The sequence below is a fragment of the Anomalospiza imberbis genome, chromosome 3, assembly GCF_031753505.1.
Source record: "Anomalospiza imberbis isolate Cuckoo-Finch-1a 21T00152 chromosome 3, ASM3175350v1, whole genome shotgun sequence".
Taxonomy (NCBI): Eukaryota; Metazoa; Chordata; class Aves; order Passeriformes; family Viduidae; genus Anomalospiza; species Anomalospiza imberbis.
Genome location: NC_089683.1, coordinates 15,575,370 through 15,598,485, shown reverse-complemented (window position 1 = coordinate 15,598,485; position 23,116 = coordinate 15,575,370). Strand labels below are relative to the sequence as shown.

At 43.5% G+C, this 23,116-nt stretch overlaps 1 protein-coding gene across 5 annotated transcripts in view; it reads left to right on the top strand.

The window, feature by feature from the left end:
• The window catches only part of GRHL1 (grainyhead like transcription factor 1), a 43,934-nt gene extending 21,507 nt beyond the window's left edge, over window positions 1–22,427 (top strand). For 4 of the 5 annotated variants that reach the window (XM_068183471.1, XM_068183475.1, XM_068183474.1 and 1 more), the window contains 8 exons: window positions 7,276–7,434; window positions 11,796–11,883; window positions 14,084–14,223; window positions 15,097–15,134; window positions 15,234–15,322; window positions 17,105–17,190; window positions 18,756–18,820; window positions 19,959–20,725. In XM_068183471.1, the coding sequence (XP_068039572.1) occupies window positions 7,276–7,434; window positions 11,796–11,883; window positions 14,084–14,223; window positions 15,097–15,134; window positions 15,234–15,322; window positions 17,105–17,190; window positions 18,756–18,820; window positions 19,959–20,073 (780 nt within the window). In that variant the 3' untranslated portion in view covers window positions 20,074–20,725. Of the gene's footprint in view, window positions 1–7,275; window positions 7,435–11,795; window positions 11,884–14,083; window positions 14,224–15,096; window positions 15,135–15,233; window positions 15,323–17,104; window positions 17,191–18,755; window positions 18,821–19,958; window positions 20,726–21,837 lie in introns of those variants that run through there. The other variant, XM_068183472.1, reaches the window with a different exon arrangement.
• The last annotated feature ends 689 nt before the right edge of the window (window positions 22,428–23,116 follow it).

Sequence of the window (23,116 nt, the reverse complement as noted above, 5' to 3'; positions counted from 1 at the left end):
TTTGCATCTAATTTGGGATAGCCTTTTGAAATAGCAAATTAGGCAAGAAGGGTGGTCTTCTTGGCAATTCCTCCCATGTGTTGGCAAGATTATTTTGTTTAGAGGAGTTCAATTTTCTGAGAGGGTGGATCTCTTGCTACAACTTGAAGTGAGGCTGGGTGGTACACTACGATTTATTTTAAGAGCTTATACTAGCATAATCCTCCCTTGGTGTTCACTATAGGAAGAATTTAAACTTTTTTGATTGATGAATATTGCATACATTTATATGGATGCCATTGTAATGAAGCAGCAGTCATATGTCTCATTAAAGAAGGTGTTGCCACCTTCAGCAGCATTGAGGAGGTACAGGTTTGACTAGTTGGAAATGAAACTATGAAATGTGATGAGTCAAACATACTTAAAGGAAAGAGATTGGTGTGAAGCCAAGGCTGCAGACCACAAATACTTTGAGGCAAGTACACAGAGCCTTTGGAGCAGTGACATAGGAAAGTCATAGCAAGTATTGCTTACCTGCCTCTTAATACTGCCCTCTCCCTACTCTGTCCTGGCTGTTCTGGAAAACAAGCATATGCTGCCTTTGGTTTTCAGCATTGCCAACTAGAAGCAAGTTTTCAACCTGGTATTTTATCTGAACGTCGTGTCCCAAGCCTCAGCCATTGTCTGGTCCTCCATTTATGAGCTCACAGGGTGTTTCCCAAAGCTGAATGGAAAATCTTTTGACATTAGCTTTTCTATAGAGAAAACCAGAAGGTGACTTCTTGGTTTTCTTTTCCCTTTTCTCTATTAATTTTTTACCTGATGCAACTCTTTCTTTTCAGCCATTTTTGTGCCTTTATAGACTTAATTCTCTGTTCTGTGTTTTATTGTTGTGTTTCAGCTTTTGTCATTGTTTTTGGAGACTTGTGTTGTTGTTGATGTGGGGAGGTGCATTAGGGGTTTTTTGTTGTTTATTTGTTGTTTGGCTTTTTTTTTTAACATGTTGTCAGTGTTTTTTGCCAAACTGTTGTTTTTACTTTCTTTCCAACCAACCTAACAAAACCTGGCCCAGCAGCTTTATCTTATCAAAGCCTCGGGTGGGAGGAAGCATCGGTAGGACTGGGAACCATTATCCCCAGGTTTCCCAGGTGTTGTGAGCAGAGACAGTCCTATATTTCCTTGCCTCAGAACAGGATGGAATAACAATCAGCATTGCTCTTTGTGAGCAGGAATATGTATTTTCCTTTCATTACCATTCCTTTTTGTTTTGTTGATGGAGTAAACTTGCTAGGAGGATGTTCTTTATCTGGAGGTGGATCGTATTTCCCACTTGTCATTCCTTGACCTGGTGTGGGGCCCATGATGGCCTCTGTGTCAGTCACTCAAATTGGGATTGGTAGGTTTGAATGCAAACTCACTCTCCTGGACTGCAAGCAGGATAGTGCTGGGTCTGCCTGAGCAGAGCTGTAGCGGATGCAGCCCTCTCACCCATCTGCCAGACAAGCCTTTTTTGGAGCATCCGATCCCAAAAGCAGGAGGCGGCTGAGGAGCCCACAGGTGCATGAATTGCCCAATTTTTTATCTCTGTACTGGCTCACCTCCTGCTGATGCAAAACCTGTGGTGCGTGTGGGAGGTGAAGAAACGAATGTGAGAGCAGTAGGATTAGCCACCTCTCAGGTGATCTTACCAAAGTGTGGGTTTGGGGTTTTTTTTTCTTTTAAATACAGAAGAGTCTTCCCAGCACTGCTTTCTTAGGACATGCCTTCGTGGATGTGTGCAGGCAGACCTGTGCTTGCCCTGCCTGCACTCAAAGCTGCTTGGCTCTCACCCAGATCTTGGAAGCCACGTAGCTACATTGGCACAAGGTAGTGCCCAGGTTGACGGCTCTCCCTCTTGGAAGGGCTTGGAACTCTGCTGGTGTACTTCATAAGGCTTTTGGACAGGAGGTGTTTTGAATCCAGCCAGCTTGCAGCATAGAGGAAACATATGGGGACAAATCTGTAGAAAATAACTCTGGGTTTTTTTTCTCTTTGCTGTTTATATTTGTCCAAGCCTTTAGAGAAACCATATGATTTCAGCTATCAGCATCAAAATTACAAACTTTGAGCTTCTGGTTAACTTTGTTTTATGTGAGGGGGAGACACTGCCTTTGTGTCAGGAAAATGGTCTCTAGACCCACTGGAATCCCTTTGCCTACTGTATTTTGGGCATAACATTGAATCTATTTAGCCAAGGCCAAGAAAAGCAGCTGCATTCCCTGGAAAGAAGCTCATTGCAGTTTAACCTGTCTCTGGTTGTTGTGTTGTAGGCTCCAAACTCTGTATTCTGTACAAACAGAGTCATCCAAGATCAAAAACATCCTGACAGTTTTAAGTTGAATATAACATAGCCTGGAACGTCTCCTGTGAAGACAGGCTGAAGAGTTGGGGTTGTACAGCCTGAAGAAGAGACGGCTCTGGAGAGACCTTAGAACACCTTCCAGAACCAAAAGGAGGCTTGAAAGAAAGCTGGAGGGGGACTTTTTACAGGGGCTTACAGTGATATGGAACAAGGGTGAATGGCTTCAAACTGACATATTCAGATCAGGTATTAGGAGGAAATTCTTCACTGTGAGGGTGCTAAGGCACTGTAACAGGCTGCCCAGAGAAGCTGTGGATGCCTCATTCCTGGAAGTGTTTAAGGCCAGGTTTGGGATTTTGAGCCTTCTGGTCTGGTGAAATGTGTCCCTGCCCATAACATGGGGGGCTGAACTAGACAATCTTTAAGGGCCCTTCCAACCCAAACTGTTCTGTGGTTAAAATGAGAGGCTTTTGTGTACTACTGTGAGAAAAGAGCTAAGGTTTTTATCTGAATTCTCAATAGAGAAAGAAATATCCAGTGGGCTTGGATTGTTGAATAATGTCTTAATCCTTTGGACACAGAAATATAAAGGATCATAAATAGGAGGAGATAATATCATTTTCCTGCCTTCTCTTGAAACGAAATAAACGTGGAGCAAGGTGATCAGCCTGGAAAAGTCCCAAGCCTGCCTATGTAGGTCCTTATCCAGAAGGATGTACAGGACTTTGCAGGATAGTGCTACCCATGCCTGTGTTTGCTCTGACTGGTCAGAGTCTGTGGTGTGCTATCACAAGTTGCTCTCCATTGCCTGTGGCAGCCCCAGGTGAGAACCTACACTGCTCCTTTCCAACTGGGCAGATGGGCCTGCACAAGGTGACATTTCATCTAAAGCTGCTGCATATGTAGCCTTTGGACTCATCAGAATTGCTAGTGCTTTTTGTGTGACAGAAGAGTACGGCGTCCAAGATAAACTGAGGAGAAGAGATCTGGGTATGCAAGCCTTCATTTAAAAAAGACATCTTTCATCTCGCTGACAGAGAGGTTCCTGCAGTGCTTTGATTGCCCTTTAATTATGTCTGTTTTTCCTGGTTTGTTTGAAAGGCAGATCTTGTTAAAAAAAGGTGCTGTGTGGAAAGAACTTGGCTGTCTCTGCTGCCCTTCCTTGAGGGCACATGGCAGAGCTGTTGGATTAATTTTTTTTCTGCATTATTAAAATGGAAGATTGTTTCTCGTGGATTTGAATGTAGGCACGGTGTGTTCCTCCCACCTTAGGTGAGGAGGGGCATGAGGGGTCGGATGGTTAAAGCAGACAGAGAAGTCATGAGGTCTGACTTCTTCCCACGCTAACTTCCAGCATGATCCCAGAGGAGGTGCTTTAATCCTTCTGCCTGCAGTCTTTTGTTGTGTGCAGCTGGGCTGCCCCAAAGGCTGCAGAAAACCCAGCATGGTGGTGGAGAAAGGAGGCTCTAGAGTATTGGGGTGAATGCCAGGTGTGGGAGGTTAGCAGTCTGTAGCAGCTCACAGATTTCATGCTGTTTGATTTTATCTTATATGCCACCATTGTGGAGCCATTTGCCTCAATGAGTATCTCAGCTTGTTTTAAAAGGAGTTAGAAAAAAATCAACCAAAGAAAAGGGAATAAATAAAATGTGCCTTGAGTTAGAGAGAAAAGCCTGGATATGTGATAGCCTGGATATGTGTAGTCAAATATAGAGGCTCAACTGCAAGCAAGCAAAATAACTCAAGAACAGGTTTCTAATCCCTTTACAAATCTTAGTTTTAAAGAAAATCTGTGTAACTTTTGAGGGCTTGACTCATGTGTGTAAGTGCCCAGGCTTGACAGTGCTCTATTTTTAAGTGCTGTCTTTATGTTGAATCTTGGGAGGTGAGATGAAAATGGTTTTTTTAAAAGTAACAACAAATCTTAATATAGCTGAGAATGCGGAACTGCCCTTAGAAAAATAGGTTGGACACATGAAAAGGAATCTTGCTCAGCAGGCTGAAGACGCAGAGCAACTTCTGTGGTTACGTTTTTCTTTCTTCTGGCAATTTTGGGGTGGGGATGTAGCTGGTGCAGTCACTTGGCCTTACATTTCATTTCTAATGTAAGTCAAATATTCCTGTACATTAGGAACCTGGCTGAAACTGTGTTAGCCCAAACTGGAAAAGCTGTTTGCTAAAATTCTGTTTTTTGAAACTTGAGGCAACCTGAAGTTGCTCAAAAATAGAAGTTACAGGATGGGTAGGGAGAAGTAGATGCTCCTTTTGAGCTGAAATTGTTTAGTACAAACGGGAGAAGACAGGCTGGCGCTCTGTTGTTTCAGAGATGTGATTAGGTTTTAGTTGTCATCTCCTGCCTAGAGTCCTGAAGATTTGAATGGCATGAAAATGAAGTCAGCTGCTTAAAGCCAAAGCTAATCAAATGAGGAGACTCTAAAGTAGGAGGATAATCTTTGACATCTGACAGGCAATCCTAAATTCCCATGGGATACCTGTGCAGCTCTGCTGTAGTAACATGTGTCTGTTGTGCTGAGACCAACTCTTCTACCTTCAGCCCAGCAGGCTTTGTGTGGCTGGTAAGCCATAAAAACTGAAAACACAAAGTCTCAGAAGAGAAGTGACACCATGTGCTAAGGAACTGCTGACTGATGCTGCACACTGAATCTTCTGGTGTCCGGTGGTGTGAAACTCATTTGTGGGATTTCACAGAAATTTCGAGAAGGGGTGGACCTGCTGATGTGGCTGCTTGGGCATGTTTTTCTTAAAGAATGTAGTCATTTTTTCATACAGAAATGAGTTGAGTGAATATTCAGTATAGGTAAATTTAAAATTAAAATTTAAAATGTAAAAATATGCAAACACCAGAGTTGAGGGTCTTTTAAAAAACAAAACCCCTGCTCAGGGAACACAATTATTCAGGGTGTGCATACATCTGATTACCAAGCTCCCAAGCTGGTGAGAGCAGCTCTTCAAACTCCTTGAAGCTTTTCCCCCAGGGTGTACCAGCACTGCAGGCAAAATATCCTTGTAAAGCCAAAGGTAGCAAGAAGGGAAGCGGGGTGGATAAAAGCGGGCAAAGCCATCCTTTGGGTTAGTCTGGGGGAGACTGCAATCAGCTTATTTTAAAATAATTTTCCTGACTGCAATTTGTGTATTTAATGCTTTCACAAAAAGTTGTCTTGGAACAGCACGAGTTTGGGATGCTGGTGCACAGGCTGGAGGGTGAGCAGGCATTGAGCACCAGCTCACCTGGCGTCCTGCACGTGTTCCTGGCTTGAATCCCCGCAGAGGCAGCAGTGTGGGGCCGGGGCTCTGCTGACGTGCTGTGCTGGCCCAGCTTGGGTGGTGTTTCACTCCTTCCATGTCCCTTGGCACAGCAGGCCTTGGTGGGGAGATGGGAATTGGAATCTCTGGGATGGTGTGTGCACAGGAGGGAATAGGGGCGCTGTTTGCTGAGCAACTGTGCTGCCCTCTCAGGGCACAGGGGCCGCAGGAAGCGGCATGTGAATCCCCAGTATTCAGACAGATTACTGTGAGAGAAGTCCCTCACCTGCACTGTTTTTCCTCCCTGCCCTGGCTTTTTTTACAGCTATATTATCCATGGCAGGGAAAAATCAATGGTTATAAACTATCACCAGATCAGGGTTTTCCATTTCTGTCTCCCATCTTTGTTGAAACTGGTAAAGGATGTTGCAGAACTTGTGTGAAGAGGACCTTGGGCCTTGGTAAGCAGCCCTTAGCAAAGCCAAAGCCTGTAGCTTTCCCAAGCCTGTGTGAGCCCCTGCAGCTCCGGGAGGTGGCACCAGCTCGCTGCTCAAGTGCTGGTAGCAGCACCACCTAAGTGAGCGATGGGTCCTGGGATGGTGCTCCTGCAAAATCTCTGGGAAGGTGCTTCTGGCTCCCGAGGCTTTGGTTATTTTTTAAAGCAGTGAGTTCCCAGCCTTTATTCTTCAGGCAGAGAGGAGAGAAGCCGTTGCAGGTCTTGGTGGCTTGTAAATTCCTGGTAATTAATCCTTACAGCTTCTGAGATGTGCCAGTAATAGGCATTGTGTCTGTAGAAAAGCCTGGCACACTGCAAGCCTATTATCTAGATACAAAGTACTCTGGTCTATCTGCTCATATCCACTTAAGGATATTTCTTTATTCTGCTAAGCAGCATTGAACTTGTCTGTTTGTGTGTGATTTGTGTTTTTTGAGAGGGTTTTTTTGTTGTTTTTTTCAAGCAGTTATGAAAATGAAATTAGATATGTTCCAACATGTAATTAATTTTTGTAAGAATAATGGAAATGTTTCTCTTACCCTTTCCAGCTGAATGTTAACAGGGTATTGAAGGTCTGTCTTCATATTGAAGGAATATTCAAAGTAGTGTTCAACTTAGTGTAAAGCCCAGAAACCTTCACTGGAATAATGGTGTTATTTCTGTGTTTAAAGATTACATATTGCCTAATATTTTTTAAAAGCTTTTAATAGTGTTTAGAAAAAAATACTCAACCAAGTACTTTGAAGTATAAGCTGTGCTCATGTCAGACTCATGGAAAGATTTAACTTGCCCAGAGTAACATGAATTTTTTGGAACATGGTTGTGTTCTTACCAAGAAAATAATAAATGCTGAGCAGTGCAAATTGATTGTAGGAGCATTCCCTTTGCTAAAAGTTTGCTGGTGACATTTGAGAGTTCTTGGGTGGGAAGATAGGCGGCGTCTTCCTAAAGTTTGGATGGTCTGCTGAAATCTGTTTTGGACAAAGTGGCTTTGTCTCCTTCAATGGCTTGTGTAAAAACTTAATGTTATGTTGCTCCTTGGGGATTTTACCTGGTGTCTCAGAAGAAAGAAGGTGCTGCTTGTAGTGGCAAGGACCAGCATTTGGGCCTTAGCACTCCCCAAGTATCCCTCGCTCAGTGGTCGGCCAGGACTCCGTGTGTCACTACTGACAGCTGCTGCTTTCCTCTTCTGCAGGTTTTCATTTCTGTGAACTGCCTCAGCACAGATTTTTCCTCTCAGAAGGGAGTTAAAGGCCTGCCTCTGAATCTTCAGATTGACACTTACAGCTATAATAACAGGAGTAACAAACCTGTCCACAGAGCCTACTGCCAAATTAAAGTCTTCTGTGACAAGGTAAGGTTGAATCAATGTGCCAGTGACTGTTTTGGAAAGTCTGCTCCACAGTTTAACAGCTTTTTTTTTTTTTCCTAATTGTGTCACTTGCTATTTTGACTCGCTGAAAAGTCCTGTCTGTGTTTAAAAAATTTCAACCCCTTCTACTTGGCTCATAGATGTTATGATGACCTCAAATAAATTTGCTGCTCCCAAAGTGCTGGAGTGATAAGTGTTCCTGAGCATTGACTTTAGAGAAAGGTCAGCCAGTGGCATACTGACACTGGGAAGAGCCTTCAGCAGGAGAAATCATTGCCATTGACTGGAGCAAGTACAGGCTTGTCTTTTTGCCCAAGGTCTGTTGTGTTGGTCCTTTTAAATTTCTTCATGTTTTCATACTGTATTTTTTACAAAAAACCCCAAACCAGTAACTTGCAGAGCTTGTGAACAAAAGATGTACCACCATGACATACAGCAGCTTAAAAAAGCCCATTTACAAGCTGGATGGGTGCTGTAATTAGACTGCTCTGCCTCAACAAATTTAATACACAGAATTAATGCCTATCCCAAAGCCAGTATTCAACAGAAGCTGTGAAAGAAATAGCAAAAGCTGAGCTGAAAGCAGCTGTAAAAGCTTAACTGAGTTTGCAAAGAAAGCCAATTTTCATAACCTGTTCCTGCCTGAGCAGTCTTTTGAAGGTCCAGGTCAAGTAATGTGTAATGTTACTATTTCCAGAGTGACCAAGTGTTCTAGGCCATGATAAATGCTTCCTGGACTCCCCCAGTCCTTTTGATTGCTGTGAACCATGTTGACTTCCTATTTTGCTGATATCCTGCTTGATTTGGGTCTCTTATCTTTTTAGTCCAGACTCTGTCTTCATAGGGCAGACTCTTTCAGGTGATAGCTCAAATGCTTCTCCGTGCAGCTGCAGGGCTGAGGCAGGTCTGTAACCCCCCTCTCTGGTCTGTGCTGGCTTTGCCAGACCACTGTGTGGTCTTGCCTGGTGTTCTCTAGGACAGTGACACAAAGATTCATCTCGTATGCCATTATTCTGTCTCTGCTTACCTCCCAAAATATACAGGGACTCTGCACTGTGCTCCTGCTGGAGCATCCCATTAACTCACCCTGCCACATTCTGTTGTCCATCCGTAGGCTTTTAGATGGGTCCCTCTGCATTCCTGCACAGCTGGGAGAGCTGCCTGTAGCTGTTCCTGTTGTGATACTTTCTGCAGAGAATTTACAGGGACTTAGCAAAAGCTCTCCAGAGCCATTTTAAGACTTGCCAGTATGCCTAAGAAGCTTGGGTCTCATGAGATTTCTTTCTTTATTTTTCCTTTTTCTGTTTTCTTCTTCCTGTTTCAAGATGAGACACAAGCAACTGTGTCATCTGATGTTTTTTCACCAGAGTAATCTGGGAGTTGGGTGTGCTGTCAACCTGTTTTCTCTACAATACAGAGAGGACAGACTTTTTACAGGGTAGGGGGGGATCTTTTACTCCTAAATTGTCCAGTCAATTACTGACACAATGCTAAAATGACCAACAGGCTTGTGCCACTGCTAATAAGACAAACTGGTTAATAAAAAGGCAGATGTGTAGTCAGCATATAGACTCCAGTGAGTTTCTCCAAGCTATGGCAGAAATATCAGCAAACCTAGTAATATAGTAATGCCAGTGCATCTTTTATTTCCCTTCGGGGTTTTGACTTACTTTCCTGATTTATTCCTCCAGATACTTTGTAAATTGTACCTGAATTAAAAGAGGAGGGAAGAAAGGAAGGAGAAATGTAAATCAAAATCAGAACAGGATAATAAAATATAAAACTGAATCTTACAAGTACCTTCCTTTCACCCTTCCCTTCTTTTCAGGCTCAACTTCACTCCATAATTCTTTCCCTTGTCCCCTGCAATGGGGGAATGGGGGCTGCGGTCAGTTCTTCACACATCTCTGATGCTCCTTCCTCCTGAGATGTTTGGTTTTCATCTACTCCTGTGTGGTTTCAGGACCTGAGTAAAGCAGTATGGGTATAATGGTGTCATCCTGTAGAATGTTATGGCACAAGCTTCCTTAGGCTTGGCTCAGCAATATTTGGGCTGAGCAGGGATGAGGCTGACCTGTCCCAGAGGAAGAAGACCTCCTCTATTCTGAATGGTACCTCAGCTATGCATCCACATGAGGAGAATTAAATACAGGATTTCACTGACTAGCGCTTGTGTTGCCCTCCGGGATCTGCTGTTTCTCTGGTAGTGATGGGCAGTGCTGTGGGAAGGCTTTCATGGATGGTAGGAACAAATGAGTGAGATGCTGTTGGAAGGAAAGAGCAGGTGCAAGGCTGCTGGAGCATTGATGTGAATGGGCAGAAACATGGCAACTGTTCTTTCAGTTGCATGATCACAGAATGGTTTGGGTTGCATAGCACCTTTAAAGATGATCTAGTCTAGATCTCTGCCATGGTCAGCAATGCATTCCACTAGTCCAGCTTACTCAAAGCCCCATCCGACCTGGCCTTGAACACTTCCAGGGATGGAGCATCCACAGCTTCCCTAGCCAAGCTGAGGGTACCTCGCCACCCTCATCAGAAAAAAAATTTCTCCTTATGTCCAGTATAAAACTGCTCTCTTTCAGGATTGTTCCCTGAACTCTGCTGGCAGGGCAGAAAAGCCTGTTTTCACGACATAACTTTCTTTTTTTTAATGTGGGATTTGAGACATATTTACCTGGGCCTCAGTAGCCTGCATCAAGCTGACTTTCAAGCAGGGAATGGGAGGGCAGAGATTGTCTCAAAATGTGTGCTCTTGTTGAATCAGCATGTTCTCCACGAGGAGGCAGATGCTGTTCTGTAGCAGAGTGTTTGAGTAGCACAACTTTATTTCTACATGAAAGGTAAAAATCAGATCTGGAACCAAATCTAATCTTTCTGCTGTCAAGCTGAGATGTGACTGCTTTGGTAAGGGATGACAGAGGGGTTCGGGTCCAGCTGTGCTGAGGTTTAGGTGGGATGTCTTCACTGTAGTGGGCTATATCAGCTTTATTGAGTCAAGCAAAGCTGGCAATGCCTGTGTCTTCATGTGTAATTTTTTCTCTCTTTCACCACAGCTCCCTGAAGCTGCTTTTTTCCCTCTCATTGGGTGGAAGAAAAGATGATATGTGTTAATGTGTATCAAATATCTTGGCCAATTTTCATTTTTATTGCTGGTGCAGGTAAGCCCAGTGCTACCAGCAGGCATAGGCAGCCTGGTATCTATAGAACATCGATTTACTGGGAAGTAAGGAGGGCTGTTCCCCTTCTCCCATACACCATTAGGCACAGATTCCCACCCCATGGCCACAGGAGTTTTGACACCTCATATGCTGTAGCTAATCATCTTCCTCCAGGACCGTGTGAGGATGTGGGTGTGTTTTGGCAGCTTTGAAGGAGAGGCAATGAGAAATAATGGCTTGGTGTGGCCAGGTAACAGTTACCTTTAGCCCTGCTTTGCAGGAGGATATTGGGAGACTGGCTAGAATTTGTGTTTACCAGCTTTGGTGACCTGGTGGTAGCACCAGGACTGAGTGTTGGCCATCTCCTATGGGCTTATCACTTCATGCAGCTGGCAGTATGACATCCCTGACTTAACCCACAGTCACATGTGAGGTCTGGGCAGAGCTGGAGGCAGGAACACTATTACAAAGCTTCTTTCTTCCTTTTCTTTCTTCATTATAGCTGTCTGAACCTTGCAGAAAAAAATGGCAATATGGCACTGTTGCTTGGTTTGGAAGGCCAGGAGCAGTGCAGGAATTAGGCCAGGAGCAGTTAGGGAATCTGTGGATTCCACCATGGCCTGGCCGTGATAAAAAGAGAAGAAATAATCCCTGCTTTAAAGCAGCGCATGTCTGCAGCTTGAGCTCAGTGAAGGCTGGTGCAACTGCTGCAGGCTCTGTGTGAAGTGTGCACTTGGTGATTCAAGTGTGGTGTGACTTCTGTGGATTCTAATGACAATCAAGGGCACTCCTAAACTGGGGGAACCTGCAATTCTTTATTGTTTTAACACTTAAACTGTACTTTTATCTAATGCTTTATACAATCGTTATAGATGTGGGTGTCCTTTTTCACCATATCTCCATCTGACTTGCAAGAAAATCAAGTGTTTGTATCTTGGATATGGTTGTTGGATTTCATTAGATGATAGGACTCAAAAGTAAGCAGATCTCAAAGCTGGCACACTCTGGCAAACCTGCAGCTTGGGTACTGTGGATCTGACCTCCACAAACATAGCTCTGGAAGAATCGGTGTTCCTGCCTCTGCAGCTGAAAAAAACATAAAATTAAAAATACCTTCTCTTTCTCTCTCCCCCTCTTCTTCTTCACTCCCCCATTGCTTTCCCTTAATCTTTTGTCTGACAGGGAGCAGAGAGGAAGATCAGGGATGAAGAGCGAAAGCAAAGCAAAAGAAAAGGGAAGTGCACTGATCCCAGCTCTCAGTTGAATGCCTGTAAGTAGAACTTATTCCATCAGTATTTTAAATATTGGATTTGATTTTGGCTACAAATAGCTTGTGCAGTAGAGCTCCCAAGTCAGTTTTTATCCTCTATGGACCAGTGCTTGTTTTAAGCAATTCCTTATGGAACAGTCATTGTGTTTTGCAGCACACTGGGTCATTTAAGACTTCATTCTGTATAGTTCTTTCTGTCCAAGACAGGGTCCTGCTGTATATTCAGTCAGGTATGGGTTGTAGCAGTTGAAGTGGTGGGGTGGGGGTGGGATTTTTGGCCAGTGCTGGAGCCTCTCCCAATCCAGGTGGCAATGAGAATGATCAGTTCCAAATGTTTTCAACTTGATCCTAAACTTAGGTTTTAACTTACATTAAAAATGTGTTTGCAACTCCTCAACAAGGCCATGGCAGCCTTGAGGCTGAGCCTCCAGCCTCTCAGCCCTATGCTCACTCTTCTAGAGCAAAGTGGTCCTTAGCAAGTAATTTCGAAGTTTCTGCATGTGTGAAGTATGTGAGACCTCAGCACCACAGTCTGTGAAGGATGAGGAATTTTTTCATGCTGATCATCTTCCTTCAGCTGCTGCAGATGACAGATCCTGTGTTTGGACGACTGGTTATTCAGCAGCAGAGCTGCTTAGAGGAAGATATATCTCCCTGTTCTTTGTGGGCACGGGGCAGGCGCGTGCTCTCGCTTGCTCTGCTGTTAACAGCCCCACTGGTTCGGCCAGCACGCACCTCTCAGCTCGCTGGGCAGGCTTTTCCTGACGCAGCAGGTACAGGCTGCTGGAGCAGCTTCAGAAGATAATTCTGAAGGGAGCCCATTTGCTCCAGGGAAGTTGTGGAAAGGGCTGTGTTTTTGGTTTCTTTCGAAGTACGTCACAAGAGGCAGGTTTAGCACACTGTTAGCGTTTCACAAATGCAGCAGCCCCAGCGGCTCCCAAAAGATTACTGCGGGCAGCCCTTTGCATCACGGCTGGAAAGGGAAGGCAGGTTCAGTACACGTTTCCCAGGATCTTATGGTTTGACAAAAGCTGCTTTCCAGTGTTAATTTTCTAGGCTTGGGCGTAGCCCGATGTGATCCTTATTTTCCTGGAAAGTATGATCTTTGACTTTTAAGTTCTTATGTGGGAAGTTTTTGATTCCTTGAAGCCATAAGCTGTTACATTCACCTCCAGGATCACAAATGCCATGTGTACATGAACTCTTCAATAGCAGAAACAGTTGGTGGCTTTTGGGCAAAGTTATTTTTACAGAAATTGAGCAATCTTTAAAGAAATCTGTTTTGCAAGGAGAAAATAATGTCTTTTCTACTGAGGACATGAGAAATGGTTTTGTTTGAAAAACATTTATTTTGTTTGCAGTTGGTTTAACCTCAGATGGATATTTTCCACTTGGTAAAATAAAGTCTTCGACTGTGGTAGTTTGACATGAATGTGTCTGAAATGCGGTTTAAGGCACCTTCTGCCTCACTTTCTTCTCAAAGGGTCTTTGTGGATGAAGTCTGTCCTCTTGGTGGGTTGTGTCACACGAGCTGGTACATTGTGAGAGCCAAAGGGCTCTGTGAGAGACAGATCCTGGTGATCCTGGGGGAATGGACTAGAGGCTGGCACGCTGAGGTGACCAGGATGAACAGTGGGAGGAGCTAGAATGTGAAACTTGGAAGTGTGGAATCAAAACGTAACTTTAGATATAACAACTTGCACAAACCAGTATTTGTACTACCTCTGTAGTATAGTGCTACTGTGGTGCTGTCTATTTAAGATGCTCCCAATTTGGAATACACAAATTGTCCCTTTTTCTTCTTTGTATCCTCCCGGCATAGGAACACCAGCAAGCTTTTGAGGGACTGGAGAGGGAGAAGGTGGGGCAGGGACTGATTTTTGTGCTGTTTGGATGGCTGACCTCAGTTCCTCTCTTGGGCTGAGTGCCATGTTATTGTCCATCCTAATTAATATCTAAACAAAGTTGAGTTGCTCAGTTGGAGAGGTGGAGAAAGCTTTGACTACTCTGTGAAACAAGCCCTCAGGGCCCAGGCCCTCAGCTGAGAGGGAGACAACCAAAGTTCAAACTCCTTTACCACAGGAGCTTTTCGCTTGGACCCTGATTGCAGAATACCCTTATTCAGCAGCATGTACCTTTCAAATGATGTAGGGCCCCATCAGGGCCTTCAGTATCCTCTATCCTGATCTTGTCTCCGCAGTTTCTGATGTCAAAGTGCCCATGCTTCCCTCGCACAAACGTACCGACATCACCATCTTCAAGCCCTTCATGGACCTGGACACTCAGCCTGTCCTGTTCATCCCTGATGTTCACTTTGCAAACCTGCAACGTGGGGCTCACGTGAGTAAAGCTCATGGGTGTGGGGATGAAGAGGCTCTGAGATGTATTTGCAAAAGGCCTGGGATGCTGTGTTGTGTGTATGTACATATGAAATGTTAGATTGCATCAGTGCTGTAATCAAATACAGGCTGAGTCTCATATGGGCAAGAATTGTTCCTCCAAGATACATTGGCTGAAGTTAACTTGGGGTGTTTCACCATCAAATTATTTTCCTATCAAGTCCAGTTTCTGTGAACTTGAAAGGATTTGTCCATTGCATGAACTGCAGGGTGGTTTTCTCTCATAGCATCTCTTGGGATCCTGGTGTGCTGTTGTACAGCACAGTCTCCTCCAGATGCCTGCTGCAGGATGAAAATCCTACCCTGTGGAACTGGCATGTGTGTCAGCTCTGTGATCAACTGCCAGAGTGCCCTGCCTCAGTGTTCCTGGAAAGTTCCAGCTTACAAGAAACTGGAAGGGAAAAACTTAGCATGCAACCAGGTTTCAAAATCTTGAACTTTGCTGTGCTGGGAGTTCTGCTATGCTCTAACATAATATAAACCTTACTTTTTAAGAGCATTGCCTGAACTCCTAGCAAAGGAAGGAGAACAAACTTATATCCATAAGGCTGACATTCCTGTATGTTTTTCTACAAAGGCCCTATTGCTGAGTTTTGTCAAAAGATTCTACACCAGTCGAGGAAAAAAGCTGGCTACTTTTAGTTCCTGTCTCTCATTTGACATCTTTTATTACTTTCTATGAAAAAAGGTAAAGAAGATGTTTACTGGCTTCTGGAGCCAAAGTGTCATTTGATTTAGCATTGGAGGATTATAAGAGAAAATTAACTCTAGTTCTGGATGAAATACTCACAAAATCTCCCCTTTATTTTCAAAGGTCCTTCCTGTTGCTTCAGAAGAACTAGAGGGTGAAAGGTAAGAGCTGCCCTTCAACTTCCTGACATCTTGCCCTCAGATAGAGGGATAAGCCCCTGTAATTGTACCAGTCTTAACTTTTTGCCCTGTCAATGACAGCTCCAACCTGAAGAGAGGAACTTATATTGGTGAAGAGGACTTCATTGCTACTCCAAATAAGATGGCCAGAATAGAAGAGCCAAAAAGAGGTATTTTCTTCTTTCAGAGACTGACTTTTTGGAGTATTTATCCATCATGATAGAGAGATGAATCTGAGGTTAAAGAATTTTAAAATTCATATTGATGTTTATGTCAGACTGATTTTTCTGGCTTTGATTAGTGACAGTTCATGTATCAAGATATGGTTCAGCTGTGCAAATATTTTATATTGTGAGAATTTCTGGGGATTTCTGCCAACTCAGTAATGGGTTCTGAACCTATAAGGAAAGAGTCAAGACAAGGTGAGCAGCTTACCAGTATCCTTAATGGACTGGGGCAGAGAACTCATCTTGTAATCTGCTACAAAATACTTTGGAAATTTCCTCCAGGACTTCAAGCAATGAACACCAAGAACTGGTTCTGGATATAAAACTGATGCATCTTTCATGGTGCCAGGAAATGGGATGTTCACCTCTGAAAGCCAAGCTAAGAGAATATTCTGCTGATTTTTAACTGAGTTTCAGTCTTTGCAATTTCATGTTGCTGTGGTGTTGTGGAAGGAGATGAGAGAGGTCCCTTTGGGGTATTGGAGGTGGTGTACCTGATTGATAATAGTTGTGTTTGGAAGGACTGCAACAAAGCTTGGAAGTATTAAACCTATGAAAAAGCAAATGCTAAGTCTAGCAAGTCTGACCATAATGGGGCTGCACTTCTGCAGTCTGGATAAACTAGTAAAGAAGGATGAATTTTATAGAAGGAAATCAAACTTCTTGTTTTTTCATGTTGCTGTATGCAACAAGCATATAAACCAACTGTATGCTGTATATAAAACAAGCCCCATGAGATTCTCTCTCCTTTGGCTGACTCTCGTCTGACCTGTGCTGTAACTGAGAGTGTCCTGTCTTCCTTTTTCAAAGCTACACTCTGTTTTTAAAACTGCTTTTAACAGGCAAATTGGGAAATGCATCAAGGTGCTGTGCTGTCCCAAGTTCACTTTGTTCCATCAGAAATGCCAGTAATTGTTTCATGTTGCAGGTGTGTCAAAGCTGTGGCTGATGAACCCTTGCAAACAATCCAGGCTGCAATACCTAGTCATTAGAAGATGGATTAAAGACAGCAAAGCTGTTGTCCAAGCTTTCTTGCTCTCCTGGCTTATTCCTCAGCCTTAATGCAGTTCTTAATGAGGCTGATGTTACATGTAATGAGTCTGTGCTAGCTTGAGAATGCTAGGGATGCTCACCTAATTGGGGTTCTTGCTCTTTCATTCCCCTGCTAGCAGGAGACCAAGCCTGCATTGTATGTCAGCTCTGGTGGTAAGAGTATTCCTGGAACACAGCAAGGGGCAGGAAGAAAGATGAGACAGCCTAGGAAGAGCACAGAACTGTACAAATAAATTATTTAAAAATTATGAGGTGGCCAGGATGGCTTCACCTGCTGTGATAGCATCTGTCAAATCATTTGATTGAGGAAAGTCTTATGGCAAATGACTGTAAGCTACAGAGGAACCTAAGAGTCTCAAAGATTTGTTTTGTGTTCCTCCTTTATTTGTTTCAAATATGACCTTTTTTCCTAATAATAGAGAAAATAAAGAAAATACAGAAGTATTTTGACACTAAAGATGCTTGAGCATACAGTGGCTTTATGTGCAAGAAGTTGTGAGCTAACCCAGCAGTAGGTGTTTGTGCTACAGTCTGAAGTGTATATTGAATGTATGTGTGTCTATTTCTTCATAAGATCCTCAGTGGATGTCCCTGTGTGCTTAGCCACTGTGGGATACAAATTTTTCCTGAGGAGCAATTGCACAGTTAATTCCTCTCCAAATTGCTTTCCAGTGTTGCTGTATGTCCGAAAAGAGGCAGAGGAAGTCTTTGATGCACTAATGTTGAAGACACCATCTCTGAAAGGCCTAATGGAAGCGGTAAGTAATGAGGTTGGTTTGTAGTCCTTGAGAAAAAGCCCTGGCTACCCAGTCCTTACACACTGGCCAGTCACAGGAGTCAGACTTTCAGTCACAGCTTGTGTCCACACATTTCTGCTCTTCTGGATAAGAAGAATAAGGAAAATTTCCTTTCAATAACATGGAAATGAATGCAAATAATACTTTAATTTATTGTTGAGGGAATTCAGGAAGCTTGTCTTTCAAGTACCTTACCCCACATCTATGGGGCCTGGGTGTAAGAAGCCTTCCTGAAGATCCAGCTCTGTCAAACTTGATGATTGGATATTCCTCTTGTCAGAGAGGGTACTTTTGTTAGGAGATGGAGTGATTTTCAGAATGTGTCTGGTGGATTGGGTTTGTTTCAGCCTTTCAAAGCCATGTTTAGGGCCCTCCACTGCCCTTTCACAAGCTGGCAATGCAGAGCTCCAAGTCCCAGTTTCTATGTGTTACTGAACACTTTTATATATCTGCGCACACTTGTGTGAAATTGCTGCTTGACTTCCAAAATAGGCTTCCACTATGACTGCTGCTGCAGAGCAAGGGAAGTACAGAGCCTAAGACCAAGGAATGGTGTAATGTTTGGCATGAGCTCAGAACTGACATTTGTCTGTCTCTTTCTGTGACTACTGCTTCTGCTCAGAGAACAGGGACTTTGGGGATGTACAGGCAGGTCTGGCCATTAACATTTGATTGTAGAGATAGTCAGGAAGAGATAAAGATTCTGGTTACAGAGCTGTGAGGCTTTGCTAGCTGGAGGGAGAGGTCTAATGGAGAAGAGGGATTGAAGGCTGTGAAGTCCTCCCTTACCCCATGGTCCTGAAGTGAAGCTGCACCTCTGTTGTTCCATTTGATTTCTTAAAGCAAGGAACCAAATGCTCACAGCTGTAGCCTGGGGGAAACTCCCTGTACATCTGCATGTCAAAGCATTGGTTTGGTACTACTGTCGGTGTGATAGAGCAGTTTGCCAAAGTAAACCAGGCTTAGGTTACTGACCTCACGACTTTCTGGAGGTTGTGCAGTGAAGTGCTATGGTCAGTGGCTGTGGCTCCACACTGATGTCACCCTGCTGGGGAAGGAGAATGTTTCTGATCACGTCATGCCCTTAGCAGCAAGAGGTCCTCTCTCTGTTGCTATTTTCTTCTTTCAGACACTGTCATGACTAGTTTTCACTTGATCCCTCTGCCACTAAATTTAAAAATGGTTTTCAGTATGCTAAGAGAACAGAGAGCCAAGAGAGAATGAGAGTCAGGGCATGGGCTTTAAGTGGGTGAGCTTTTGAGTGTAGGGGCAGGAGGTTGCTGTATGAGAAGTAAGTATCCAGATTCAAACATGATTAAATTTTTAGCACAGAAGTTAGCTAAATGCAGAGAAGGGGCTCTGATCTGTAGATCCCTATAGTTTGGGATTTAATGTTGCCTTTATAGGGCAGAGGAGTTGTCTTCATTTGCAGGCTTTTTTGTGGTTGTTCTTTCTGTAAAATAGAAAGTGAAAGACAATGACAGCAGTCTCCTTGCTTCACCAATCATTGCTTTCTTTTGTTCTAGATATCTGACAAGTATGATGTTCCTTTTGATAAAATAGGAAAAATCTTCAAAAAATGTAAAAAAGGGTGAGTATGTACCTGTGCAGTAACTGCCTAAGAATATGAACACCTTTTTCAAACCAGCAGATCTGCTGTAGAATTCCTCCATGCACTGCAGATATGTGAATGCCATTTGCTGTTATGTGTGTGTGCACACAAGTACACACATTTCAACATTATCCACGAAGCTGAAGACTATAGGAAGGGTCCTATAGAAATATGTAGTCTGGCTTCCTGGGTAAATACAAGTCACTGAACCTCTCTGAGCTAATTGTTATTTGAACCAGAGTTGATCATGTCAGAGGAAGAAGAGTTCAGTTTGTTAAAAGACTCTCAGTGATGAAGAACCTCCTTCAACCCATGTTAAATTGTTACAGTGGTGACTGGGCTCACTATTGCTGCATTTGGCTACAATTACTGAACCCTGGTTGTATTTTTGTGGGCTAAATTGAAGAGAACTTAGCTGTGAAGTGTCTGTTTCTCCCAGAGGCCATACTTCATCAACTTTTTATTTTATAGCATAAGTGAGTTTCTGAGCATTGTCTGGTTTTGTTTTTATCTTTTAATTTCTCAGTAATTTTCCTGGATTGTCTATTAGTGGTTGTCAGTTTGGTATCTCAGCACCTTCTAGGCAGAAAATTACACCCTTCCAGGGTTGTGCTTTCATAGCATAATTACCCCACCAGCACAGCTGCAAAAAGCTTAAAATCTGTGATATCTAAACCACTGCTAAGCAGAGCTTTGTGTGCATGTGTGCACACAAACACACAGGTATTGACCTTTCTGGCAAATGAAAGAAGTGGCCAAGCATGGGTGGTTTCTTCCCTGCAAGCTCTGTAGGGTTTTGTTCTGATAGTTTATAACTGCCAAGCAAACCCATTCAGAGCCCCGGGTGCCTGCAGCTTCAGGGCTCTGCTGGTTCCAAGATCTCTCTCCCTCCCTGGCCCAGGAGCCACATTTAATCCTTCCATTCAGACCTTGAGAAGTGTGGCTGCCAGCCTTGATGGCAGGGGTTGGGTCAGAACAGACAGATCTGCTATGGGAGGCAATGAATCAGAGATGAGCAGGATCTTGTGTTACCCTTGGGTAGTCCAGGCTTTTTTAGGTTTGAGAGTGCCTTTGGTATTTAGAACTGTAAAATACCTGATCTGTTTTGTTTTTCCAGAATTCTTGTCAACATGGATGATAACATTGTGAAACACTATTCTAATGAAGATACCTTCCAGCTGCAGATTGAAGAGGTTGGAGGATCTTACAAGCTGACTTTGACTGAGATCTAAGATCACAGATCACTGTGGATTTTAAACAAAGGTCTCAAGTGAACATTTTCCCATAATTCAGTATGTTGAGCAAAACACTAATCACCTCCAGAAGAAAGCCAGATGTTTGACTTGTTCTGGGGAGCAGAGCAGTGGTTTTGCTTAATACATTTGTATTTGTGTTCTTGCTCATGATCTTATTTGCACTTGAAATGGGCAAGCAAAGATATTGGCAATTAAGTGGAGAGCATGTATATATTTTTACTAGTGTGTAAACCACTAGTAGGTATTTGAGGGGAAATCTCCTGGAAGGTGGCCTTTTAGACTGGTGATGTCTTATTTATCTATTCAGTAACCATGTTTGAGCCTGTTATCAGCTAATACCATTTTACTGGACTGTTTTCTGCTAGGGAGAGCTGCAAAACTACTAATTGATACTAGTAGGAGTTGCATGCAGGTTGGAGAAAAGTCTTTAATGTTTACTTGTGACCAGGGCAGACTGTTGAAATCACTTGTGTCATTTGGGGGGAATGTAAAACTGCCTAGCTTATGAAGAACTCGCCTTAGTAACTGTGTGAACTCTCATCAGATGAAGCTATATTGTATATAAGTGCAATATCTTTTTGAAGGTTTGTAAATGTGTACATATAAGCAATATATAATATATATAAAAGATGGTGTTCTGTATATACCGTGAATATATGCAATGAAGCCCATCTAAAAGGATGCCATATACAGAGAAAACATATTTAACATAGATATTTAAAAATGGACAAACCCTTATCACGCACCAAAGGTGAGCACACGTTTGTACATTCATAGAAGGCACAAGAGACCTGCTTGTTAAACATGGATCTTCCTACATAGAAGGAAGAAGATACCAGTTCTCTTCTAAATCCTCATGCACAGGCAGGTGATGCAAGTCCTGGTTTCTGTCATGAACTCCACTAAACAGCTGGGTACTGCTGTTCTGGGAGGTGATTTGAGACAAGTCTGAGAGCTGGATCACAGGAGGAGCAGGGCAGATGCAGTTCTCTTGCAGTCTCGTGTTTGGGGGTCAGGAGGGAGGTCTCCTGGAGGGTGAGTTTTTTTCTGTAGCAGTGTACTTAAGGCTCAGCTGGATGCTGCTCACACCAGCAGCTCAGGCTGGATGAACCTGTGGGCTAAAGGAGCCAGCTTGCAAGGCTTAGGATGTCAACAGCAGTAAATGCACAGGCAAGGCTTTTGAGAGAGAGGCAAGGCTTTTGAGAGAGGAAGGTGCCAAAATGGCTCAGCAGGCCAAATGTTAGCGGGGAGTAAGGCCTCCAAGTAGGTTATGCTTTCTTGGTGTTTGTACATACCATGGACCTGGTGCTGAGCTGGAGAGACCCAATGGGCACAGCAGGCATCCTGAGCCCCAGCTGGGAGTGCCAGACACTTCCAAAGAGTACTGCCCTGTGCTATTTACTCTTCATGTGCATGTGCTTATGAAGGAAAGGCACTCTTTGGTTAATAGCAAATGAAAGAGGAGCACTTAAAGGGCAGCACTAAGGCAAAAACCTCAGTTACATAGTGAGCAGATGAATGTGAGTGCCAGCTCCAGTGTCATAGCTTTAGTTGGGGATCTGGGTAATGAAAGAGGTTTGTAATATTTTCAGACAGTACGAAACTGCATATACCTTACCTAGGACATGAAGGTCAACCTGGAAAGACTGGAGAAATAGTCCAGAAAAGTAGCATATGATTTTACTTAATAATTAATGTTTCTACTTAATGGTTAACAAACTGTAACCTACTATTGTTTAGCTCTGTCATGGTGCTGTTTGGAAGAGGGAGGCAAATGCCACGTTGAGTTGATCAACCAGAGCATGACCTACAAGAAATAAGAGACCTGCCCCCTGTGGCTCTGCTTGGCACCGCCGAGGCCTCCACTGGAGCACGGACCACATGGTCCTTTGGCCAAAGCTCATGGCTTCTGAGGAGAAAGGGCTGCATGACCTGGCTGGTGAGGGGTCATGTTCAGATGGGATGATTGATGGAGCAGCCTCCCGACCCATGGACATGTCCTCCCTATCCATGGCAAGCACAGGGAGTAGCGGGTGTAAATCACAGAATTTCAGGCTGGGTATTGAGGCAATTTTCTCTAGTGAGAGCAGGTTGCCCACATAGAGGCAGTGGTTTGGCATCAAAGGTCTTCAGAGCCAGGCTGAGCCAAAGATATCTTTGGACTGTCACAGGTGTAATTGATTCTCCCTTGGTGGTGAATCCAGGTGACCGCTTGAAGTCCTTCCTCACATTATTTTTTAATGATTTATATAAAATACAGTATTTTGGAATTTGTATTTGGGTCAATCCTGAGCTGGTTCATTCCATTCCCCCCTCTATTCCCCCCTCCTTCCTTCTCTTTTGTTGATGGGCCCCAACAGAGGGTTGGTGATGCTCTGGGCACTGCATGCTCCCCTGGAGCAAACTGCACACAGATGCATCTGTGACTGGGCATGTGGCCAGAACACACACGTGGGCTCGAGGCCGAAGGGGAGAGGCTGATGTGCAGCAGGATGCTGAAGAGACTTGGCCAACACCTGCCACCCTGTACAGGAATCCACCACTGGCAGAGCAGCCATGGGACTCGTTCCCAGCCAACACCAGCCTCCTGCTTGGGCTTCCCTTCAGCAGTCACGGGAATTGTTTTACTATGGCAAGGGAATTTTTTTAAAAACCTGATATATAGAATACATATATATATTTACACATTTTTATTGAAAGTGGAAGTTTTATTACTGAAACTTGGTCTAGGGTCAGGGAAGTAGATTTAGAATCTCCATAGAAGTAAGATTGATATGAATGTTATTTCTTTTTACTGCTTAATGAAGTATTTGAACTAAATCTGATGATTGTTTTCCACTATAAGATATTCTGGGACACGGGTCTTATAACAGTAGCAGCAATGTCATGTATGTTTTATGAAACTGAGGGGTTTTTTTTTGTTTTGCCTGCTGTTTTTTAATTGAAAATGTATTTTAAACCAAGCTATTAAATTTTATATGTTCATTTCTAATGATGAGTCTTCTCTATAACAAAGGCA